This window comes from Xiphophorus maculatus, chromosome 18, assembly GCF_002775205.1.
Source record: "Xiphophorus maculatus strain JP 163 A chromosome 18, X_maculatus-5.0-male, whole genome shotgun sequence".
In the NCBI taxonomy this organism is placed as follows: Eukaryota; Metazoa; Chordata; class Actinopteri; order Cyprinodontiformes; family Poeciliidae; genus Xiphophorus; species Xiphophorus maculatus.
This window is the reverse complement of record NC_036460.1, coordinates 22867084-22877441: the sequence shown is the minus strand read 5'-3', so window position 1 is coordinate 22877441 and position 10358 is coordinate 22867084. Positions and strand designations below refer to the sequence as shown.

The window sequence follows — 10358 nt, the reverse complement described above, 5'->3', positions numbered from 1 at the left end:
AGGAAAGCACCTAGCGGAAGCAAAATCCCCTCCTTGTTGCACACCTTTGTGGGCAGCCTTTCTTGTAGCCCACCTTAGAAAAACATCCGTGCCCCCACACGACGCTGAGCCTTGTGTTTCCTTCTGTCTTTAATCTTTGCGAAAAGAGCTTTTAACAAGGCCAGGGAGGATGAGTGAATCTGCCAAAGCAGAACAAAGGCAGGGAGGAACTCTGAGGGATAGCAGCAGAAAGGGAGGCTCTGTAATTTATCACCTGTTGCCCTTAGGCTGCCCGGCACTCCAAGCTCTGGGCTCTTTTTTTTTTTCTCTTCTGTTTGTGTGTCTGTGTGTATGAAAGCAGGCATTAAGAGGTGATGAATGGATACAGAAGGGGGACAAAAAGGACACAGTTAACTCGGTTTTCACACAAACAAACAAAAAAATATTCGGCCAAGGACACCACAGTTCTGCGGGCCTCTCTGTAGCACAGGAGGATCCTGAGGTATTTATGTGCTTGTTTTGGGGCCAACAAATGGAAATTAGGTCAAGTAAAGCAAACAGAAAAAAGTTTTCGGAAGAGACTAATATAAATACATTCTAAAAATGACACAAAATGCTGTTTAAGAGTCATATTTTCTTGCGACATTATACAAAGAGGTCTGGACTGTTGTCATGCTTATCAAACTAAGTTAATCTGCATTTTGCTGTCTCAAGAAAACTCTGGATGTTTCATTATGTTTTTCTGCCACCCAGTGGCTTAGATACGCACTCACAGAACTGCGTGTCTAAACACTTGTGTTTAGATATGTATTTCACAGTATAGTATTTTATGGTATTTTTTCCATAAAAGTACTGAGAAATACCAGTCAGGCAAGCAAGGGAACAAACCAACTCCAAAACAAGTTTGTGTTTTACTTTTACATGCTGCATTAAACTTGGTATTGTGTCTATTGTTGCATATTTGGCCCTTTTGTTTGCTATCTCACTTTATGATATTCAAGATTGCTCAGGGAGCATGGAGTGTCTGGTTCTATAATAATCAAACAACAGCAATGTCCCAATGTGGGCCCTGGCCTTCGTGTTTGTACAAATAAGCCATATCCTTTAGCAGAATATCAAATATCAACGTACAGTATGTTCTTTGATGCTGCTTTATAATATTGCAATCCATTTATAGTCTTTCACACATGGTACTGTACAACCTCTATTGTTAAACATGTTCCTTTTATGTTTCAATTACGAAATTGCAAAGAAATTTAGTTAATGTTGGATTACATTGTAAATTATCTTGTGAAATATCACAACCCATTGGTTTCCCTACCAACTGAAGGTTAAATAAGTTTTTAATAGCAACGGAAAAAACTGGAAAGATGGTGACAGTCATCTAATGTTGCATTTAAGATTTTAACATTAACATTAACTTTTCTCATTTCTAATTTAAGCTTGTTTAAGTGCAGTTAAAAGTTTTAAAAATAAATCATTTTCAAGTCCATTTTTTATGTGTCTCATCTGACTTAGAAATGACAGAATGCGTTTTAGTTCACCCAACACATAGGACGTCAAAGGATAAATTAAACTTATAGAAAACCTTGCTTTTAACAAAGCTTGTGAAACTCGACTCCGACATTTCCGCGGAAATTTGAACGCCACACAACTGGAACGCCGATGACGCAAGCACGTAAACTGCAAGCGTTCGGTTGTGGTCAGAACAGAGGAAGCCAAGAAGGGGATCAAGGAAACCTCTAGCATCGTAGATAAACACCCCTGAAGAGGTGTGAACCCAGCGGTCACACAGCTGCAAATATACCAGAAAGAACCGTAAAAGGGTCCTTGACACAGCGAGGGTCAAGATGTCTGAGACATACGGTAGGTTGGTGTGTAAATTTAGTTGTTAAACGTTCATGGCTCTGTCCTGTACGTACTCCTATGTGACAGGTTGACTCTTAGCAACGCCGCTAGCTAGCTTGGTGTAAATATAGCCGATGAGACGCTTCATTGCGCTCATAGTGAGCATTTTAAGCTTATATCTACCATTTAACTGAATTACTTTGAGACCTCTGCGTCTGTTAGCTAACACGCTTGTCCAGCAATGGAGGATTATGTTGCCCCGTTAAGCAGTCGGTGTAACGTGAGCAAACGGATGGAGAGACGTGGTGAGTGAAAGTTGACTAAACTTCTGACGAAATGCAACAGCAGCTCTTTGTCGGGCCGCAAAGATGGTTCTTGCGGAAAATCCGATAATCTGGTTGGTTGAATTTTAAGCCAGAGGAATCCATATTGGCTGCAATGACCTCGCCGCATTTTTTTGAGTGGTGATAGTTTAATAAGAAGTAGCCTTTCGTCCGAGGCCGAGAAAGAGGAAGCTCCGCGGAGCTGCGGTTTATGACGCCGCAGCTACCTGTAGATGTGCAGCAGCTAAACGTGTCGTGCATCAGTTCCCCATCCTGAATCAAAGCAACTGCAAAGTTCTCCTTTTCATAAAGCGGGAGCCGCTACTGTTTCAATTTCTTTACTTGTGCTAATTGTCAGTTTTCTGTTTACCTCGACTCTGTCTGCTGCAAGCTCCAAGAGCACACCGATTCTCACATCACAGATGTTTTGAAATGCCACACCATGTTGCACTCCCAGTCCCACTCTCGCCGTCTGTATCTACTTGAATTCCCCTCGCCGCCTCACTCCTTGTATGAAACTTTATCCATGGGGGTTGTATATTTGAGGAAAAGTGCCAGCTCTAATGGTAGCTATAAAAGCCTTTCATCGATTTCTGCCTCAGTCTCCCTACACTGTCTTCACTGAAGCATCGGTTCTGCAAACAGCGAAAGCATCATGAAGCAGTAGTTGCATGTTAATCGGTTGCAGCTGGAATTTATTTAATATTTAATTTATGTTTGCATGTTATTGCAATGTTGTTGTTTGCAGTACTATTGTGATAACAATAAAAATGGCAATAGGAACTATTTATTACTTATATTTTAGGTAACTGTGTGGCTCTGACTGCATGACAGAGCAGTCGTATCCCCGCAAACACAGATTCTGCTTTTGAAAACCATATCCGCCTGTAATACTCCTCTTTAGGACACCAGTCACATGAACAAGTGTGATTTGTATTACTAAGCTGCATGCAATCATATTGATATGTATTGATTCTATTATTGAACAGAAAATAGTAAAGGTAAATAGGTTGAGAAAATAGGAAAAAAATATACAATTTGACAAGTTTGGGGGGGTTCCAAACATCATTAATTGGACTTTATTGTGACAATGATAAATGAAAATTCCTATAAGAAAAGATAAATGGTGCAATACACGATAAATGCCTTCATTCCTTTCTTCTTTTTTCCTCATCTGTTGCCGTACTTTTGCCTCCGACTATAAGCTCAAGAAGTTTGAGTCTGGCTAAAGTATGGCATTTTAGCAAAGAGTTTTGTAGGAACCCCGGAAATACCTGCTTAGTGCCTTTTTTAAAAGCAGCAGTGTTAACAAATCTGTTTTTGCTTAAGCTATACAAAATGGCTCTGAAATCCAAAATATAGCAAAGATTGCAAATAATTGTGTGTGTGTGTGTTCTTGATCATTTTTGCAATACTTATTGCTTAATTTAGGCAACGTGTCATGATGCCAAATTTTATCCATCTCTAATTGAAAGCATTTCATGTACAACTTTCTCCGTCTCTTTGACAACTTGACGGCTGTTTGCAGTTCTTATGAGGCAAGGTATAAGGTATGATGTCTGAAAAGCTGTGGCAAGCTTTTCGAACGGAAATGTTGCCTTTTGAGTCAATTTTTATCTTATGGAAACTGTGTTTTGCAGCAAAACACTTCAATGCATTCACCACTGCTAATCAGGTGGAATAAATCTGACCTCTAGCTGGTGTTGTTAATGGAACCGCCCGCCTCAACAGTGACGCACCATAAACTGAGTTGGTGAAGGTGGCTGCAAAACCACACAATAAGTAAATCTCACAGAAAGACAGAGTTTGCATTATACTGGTGAGCAGGAGCTGGGTAGCCTAAGTGGTCTCCCCTTGATCCTGACAAGAAAACCTGTTGGAAGCTGCAAAATCATTGAGACTGGGTTTGGCGGGGCTCATCTTTCCAGTGAGCGGCAACTCTGACATGATGAAGAGCTACAATTAAATGGTTTAATTCAAGGCTTTCTCAGGTGTTCGTACGGCCCAGTCAAAGTCCAGGCCCAAAGCCAACTGAAAACTTGTGGCAAGATTTTAAAAAGGTTGTTCACTGACACACTTTATCCAGGCGATTGAGTCTGAAATATTTTACAAAGAAAATGGGAGAAAATTTCTGGGCTAAACGGTATTAGAAGTGCTTATCATGCTATTATTGAATATTCCAAGGACAATTTTGTTAACAGTATTTTTTTTTTTCATTAATACAATTTTAGTGACCATAGCCATCTCAGCCACTGAAACGTATTGATCATAAGTGGGCATCTAGGGCTATTAGACCACCCAACTGGATATATGTAATTGCTATGCTAATTGTGAATACTTGACTGTTTATACAAAATCATGTACTATCCAAGTAGTCCTTTCAGATTGTATTATTGCTAACTTTGATATGGCATTTAGAGCTACATTGAAACCTGACAGACTTTCAGTGAAAGGTGATTCAACAAAATATTGACTCAATGGTTCAGGTTTTAATCAGCTAAATATTTTGGAAACCATTTATTATGTTTCCCTTTTGCTTCTGAGGTGGCAAGTCCTCCGATCAATATCTTCAACGTTTTTTTCTATGTCCAAGTTTTTTCGCCATGAGACATGAAAAGTTTGCTACACTAAAACCATTTTTGACCTCCGACAAACAACCGTAGCCTGTACAGCCTGAAAGATTACATTCAAGGTTTTCTGATTAGTGGGGTGACTGGAGTTTGGCGGATGCTGTGAAAGTAATGGCTTTAACAGGATTAGGAGTTTATCCGAGGCTCGTCTCTGGTGCAAAGAGCGACAGCCGATCTGCTGCCAACGTCGATGATTCACGTTCAGCTCTACTTCCTCTCATCTTTTCTGCAGACTTCCTGTTCAAGTTCCTAGTGATCGGCAGTGCTGGTGCTGGGAAATCCTGCCTCCTCCACCAGTTCATCGAGAACAAGTGTAAGTCTCAGTTAAAAGAGGTCAGCCGTCCTTCTGAGGGGAGAAAAAAAAAAAGATTTGTTGACTCACGGGTTCGCAGAATGAAACCACAACAACAAAGTGTATGCCGGTCCTGTTTTCTGACATTTAGTGCAGGGTATTGCTAATTATACTGTACGTATTGTGCTCTGCAGCTGAATGGCTTTAACTGTCTTTTACAGACAGTTTTCTACTTTTTAATTTTAGAGCATTTGATGAAAATTATACTTTTTGCCATTTTGAAGGTCAACAGTGTCCTGAGTGAGTTTAAATCCGAAAGCTGTTTTGACAGAACAGACCATTATAGCTTCATAAAAGTCAACGTTGTTCAAGTGTATATAATAAACCTGTCATTCAGAGTGAAAGGGACATTTTGTAAAACAGTATTTAAACTGTTTGGACTTTTAAACTGTCAAGTTAATGTAATCAGGACTGTCAGCTGCAAGGATTACGCTTAAATAAAACGTTATATTGTAAATGTTTCAAGTTTTCACATAAATCTCTGGTTTAGTGAATGTTTGGTTTCAGTTTTTCCAGTGAGATCAGGAGAGATGCAGCAGTCTGAGCAAGTATTTTTCCCCACTTAAAGATTTCAGATGTTTGTCACACTTTTGGATCGGCAAATTTCAAACAAAGTTTGCCGATCCAAGAGTTCCAAACACACAACACAATAACGGCAGTTGATATCAGGGTTAAAATGGTGGGAACGCCTATAAAGCTGTGTCCTTCTTTACTGCAGTGTAAACTACATAAATATGACATTTCTTCGTTTTGAAACTGTCCCATCACTCCTGTGCAGTCAAACAGGACTCCAACCACACCATCGGCGTGGAGTTTGGTTCCAGGGTGGTCAATGTCGGCGGGAAGACGGTCAAACTGCAGATCTGGGACACTGCCGGACAGGAGCGATTCCGGTAACGTCTCGTGAATTTTCCTGCCGAAGTTTCGGCAGTCTGTGAGCGAGATCAGGGTTTTTTTTTTACCAAGCCCACATGCAGAGTGACAGTTAGACTCGTCACAATAGCAGATTTTGTTGGACGATAACTTGTCCCTGAAGTTATTGCGATAAACAATAATATTGTCATTTTGAGACCATTTTCAATTGGTGCAACAATAGTAATGGCATATTAATGTAAATACAAAGTGTTTAATTTTTAAAGAATATTTAGGACATTTAACATTTAAAAATCCAAAATAAATGAACAGAAATAGCTTACAAAGGATCTGTAACCAAAATGTTGTTTTTTCATAAAGTATTTATCTGTCAACGTAGACAGGCAAAAGTGTCAGGTAGGACTTTTGTAAAAATGAAAAAAAAAAGAATAAAAAGTGAAACGAACCACATCTTTCTGGATGTCAAATGTTTGCAGCATTTTTCAAAATGTCGGTTCTTCAATGATATTAAAGTGGACCATCTCTTTGACAATTATTCAAACAGAAATTATTACGCTAATTTCAATTCATCATGCGACTAATTGAATTATTGCTTATTGTGACAGTTCGTTTGCTCTCTGAAATAATTTTAGTGTATTGAAGTCGAGTGTTTGCATGAAGAGAGCGTTTTTGTCTTACGTTGTGTCTTTTCACAGTTCTGTGACGCGTAGCTACTACAGAGGAGCAGCTGGAGCCCTGTTGGTGTATGACATCACCAGGTAATCACTGCACTCAATAACTTCACTTCCTGTTTTTTTTATGTCCTCTTATACTTAAAATGATCTGTGTTTAAAAAAAAAAAAAAAAAAAAAGCAAAAACAACTCCGTGATGGTAGCCGTCCAAAACCAAATCATTTTGATCTGTTGCACATACATACGCCCTTACGTATGTATGTGCAGTTGCATCTGGCTGGACTCAAAATCGAAATGTACTGTTGTCTGAAGCTCAACTGCAAATAGTTTTCTGCTTTACTCACTTTAGATCGATCTTCTCTCTGTTTGTTTTTGTAAAATATGAGTAGTCATTCGACAATATGATAGTCATTCGACTATGGACAGTCCCCATAGTCGAATGACTAAGTAGATACAGTGAGACGTGAAGATGAAGAGTAACGTTTTGTGAAATTGAGGGAGGGGAATGAGGCAGAGAAGGAATGTGATCCAGTTTGGAGTTTCTGTAACCAAAGTGAGGTCTCATCTGTGGGCAGCAGGGAGGCAGTCAGCATTCTTGGATTAAGGGAAGGAGAAAGATCATGGGAAGCAGATTGAGGTCGAGTCGCCTCATTTCATCACTGTGCGGACAAGGAGTTACATCAGCCTGTGCTTGTCAGTGAAAACAGCTGTTAAACATTAATATACAGGCCTACACCCTGTTTTACCTCACTGACCTCATGTTGCCATAGACACCAAGGCACGCAACAGGCTGTTGTTGAGCAATATTATGTATATCACGTACCACTACGTATGTATGTGGTGATTGCCAACACGTCAACATGGGGAAAAGGCTTAGCTGGACCACCAGGTTTGCAGTTGGGCCACTCTAGGATCTTGTTTTCTAACCTTACACTGTTATAAGCTTCTCCACAACATTCCCTCTGTCCTGCCTGCTTTGTTTGTTGGTCTTCATGATGCTGTTTCTTCCCACTCATAGTCATTGTCAAGTTAAAAATGATAAAATGCAAGTTTGTACTTTTAATCGAACGAAATGTGAAAAATACCCTTTGTTCATTTCATATTCCACACTGAAACTTCATTCAACTTGTTGCGTTGCAGCCGTGAAACTTACAATGCGCTGACCAACTGGCTGACGGACGCACGGACACTAGCGAGCCCCAACATCGTCATCATCCTGTGCGGAAATAAGAAAGACCTGGACGCGGAGAGAGAAGTGACGTTTCTGGAAGCCTCGCGGTTTGCTCAGGAGAACGGTAACTAGCGTTGGGTTTATCTCGCAAACATTTCGCGGCTGTGTTTGACTCATGAAATTCTACCCGCACGTTTTTTGCCCTGTACACAGAACTAATGTTTCTGGAGACGAGCGCTCTGACGGGTGAAAACGTCGAGGAGGGATTCCTGAAATGTGCTCGCACTATCCTCAACAAGATAGATTCAGGTACGCTTTAAGTTGGTTTGGTAAAGACGGGGACCTCTGCCAGAGTTTGGATATATTTAATTTGTTTTTTTATGGTGACATTTTCTTTCCTTTTGGTTCCTTTTTAAAGGGGAGTTGGACCCTGAGAGGATGGGCTCAGGGATCCAATATGGAGACGCCTCACTGAGGCAGCTGCGGCAGCCGAGAGGCACGACGACACAAAACAAGCAGCAGTGTAACTGCTAGGGGTCAGACTCCGACCTTACTTGAACCCGCTGGCCCATATGGAGAGACCGCCCCCTACAGGTAGGTAGCAAGTCATCCACCGAGGCTGGATCACCTCACTGTTCAACACTCTGAAACTGATGAGACAACGTCCGTTTCTTCTGCAGCTCATCTCCAGGTGTTTTTGGGTGTGTGCGACTGCTGTCTCATGCACTTTAGACCACCTGGATCAATGTTGGTGGGTTGGGGGCACTACTTTGACCCCTGACCTCCAACCTCTGGTAAGCCTCCTTACCTGAGTGGTTCAGGTTTTCATCCCGCATCTGGACAGCTTAACCCCCTCCCTCTCAGTGCGAAGACGGTACGATCACGAAGAAGGCACGAAGATGCCAGAGGAGGACAAGTCAAGGGTTGTTTGTTTTGAGCTTCTCTCCCGTCGTTTTCCGTCTTCGCTTTCCCACGCTGGTTTTAAGCAACCATAAGATGTTTTCCTAAGTTTGCACTTCATTGACTGTAAATGATTGTGAAGCTCCTTCGAGCATTTTCATCACTCGGCCTTCGGCTGATTAGTTAATCGAAGCAAATCGTAACCGATAGTGACTCTGTGATAAACGGTCTAAATGTGTACTTTTAAAAGAGGTCATCTTCCTCCATAGTTTGGCTTAAAAATGTCGTATTCAGGTTTCTATCAGACGTAATGTCGGTGGTTTGTCATCTTGTGATACTTCTCGTTTGATCAGAAAATTGAAGAGTAGTGGGGCTCAGGTGGAGCTCACTCAGACCCAGAGTGTTCAATCATTGAGTGTTGAAGTGGAAAATGCTTGGTTTTTGTATTGCAAATGCACTGTAATGATGCAGAGCGATGGCTTTTAGGTTATGCTCCATACTTTAAATCCACAGTTTTGGTCAGAGGTTTGCATCCTTTCATCCACCACATTGATCCTGTTCTTTCTTCTTTTTTTTCCTGCAATGATTATATACCATACAGTTGCAATGAGTTTTAGATGCAAGAATTGGGAGCACCAATGTGAATTGATTGCGGCTTTTCTTGTTGTTGTTGTAGTCCACACAGCGTCAAAATTACATATGAACCCTCATATATAAACATACAGTAATATTTGCACAAATTTCTCTTTGCTAGCTGTAGAGAAACTACACGTCTTGTAGCCATAATAATAATTCTGCCTGGACGTTTTTGCCAGTCTTCTCAAATTTGTTTCGGGACGGCTCAAACTGTGGAGCAGAGTTTTCACATTTTCAGTAGGGTTCAGAGCAGAGTATGTGTATGTATATTTATATATATATATACTGTATATACATATACTGTATGCACACATGTATTTACAATTTAACATCTTCACACGTGTTGTTTTCGAAGCCATTGAAGCTGTATGTTCTATAATAATTTTATACTCCAAAGAACACTTGAAACAACTAATTTCAGCCCAAATTAAAAGGTGACTATTCATTTAAATATCTGACCTAAACTGTGTTTTACTCCAAAGTTTCACTCCCCTCCACGTCAAAGTGGAACAAAGAGGAAATTTGATTTCCAAAGTTTCCAACATGTAAATATTGAGCGATATTAAAAAGTAAAGGCGGTAGGACCTCTCTGATGTCTAGTCCCAACGCACTGACAGATTAGGAGTCATTTGCCTTTTTATTAAAAACCAGTGTTTTGCTCCTCTTCCTGGGCTTTTCCTTCATGAACTCCCAATGATCCATGCTGCTCTCCAAGCTAATGCTGGTTCAGGAATCTGACAGCAAGTGCAGCTTCCTGCTTTTGGAAGCTTTCATGCTCCCTCAGATTCGTCTTCAAGCTTTGCGGTCAATTATTCATGCGTGGGGAAGTGATGATTCAGAAATCTGTTTGCAGCCTTAAAAGCGACTACTTAAGCACACAAACTATAAGGAAGTATTAGGGTCATTTGGAGGAAAACAAATGACCCTAATACTTATATTAGGGTAGATTTTTTTTTTATGTATTTTTTTTATTT

At 40.5% G+C, this 10358-nt stretch overlaps 1 protein-coding gene across 1 annotated transcript; it reads left to right on the top strand.

The window, feature by feature from the left end:
• Nucleotides 1–1680: 1680 nt before the first annotated feature.
• On the top strand, nucleotides 1681–10061 carry LOC102221575 (ras-related protein Rab-4B). The gene is made up of 8 exons (XM_005804122.2): nucleotides 1681–1845; nucleotides 5013–5093; nucleotides 5911–6025; nucleotides 6701–6763; nucleotides 7818–7972; nucleotides 8062–8157; nucleotides 8267–8442; nucleotides 8529–10061. The coding sequence occupies exons 1-7, from the start codon at nucleotides 1830–1832 to the stop codon at nucleotides 8380–8382; spliced, it is 642 nt and encodes a 213-aa protein (XP_005804179.1). The 5' UTR covers nucleotides 1681–1829; the 3' UTR covers nucleotides 8383–8442; nucleotides 8529–10061.
• The last annotated feature ends 297 nt before the right edge of the window (nucleotides 10062–10358 follow it).

Bases quoted from the DNA above. Each gene is read 5' to 3' on its own strand.
- LOC102221575 (XM_005804122.2), top strand. The intron at 6,026-6,700 runs GTAACGTCTCGT...GTCTTTTCACAG, and splicing joins GCCGGACAGGAGCGATTCCG to TTCTGTGACGCGTAGCTACT. The intron at 7,973-8,061 runs GTAACTAGCGTT...CCCTGTACACAG, and splicing joins GCGGTTTGCTCAGGAGAACG to AACTAATGTTTCTGGAGACG.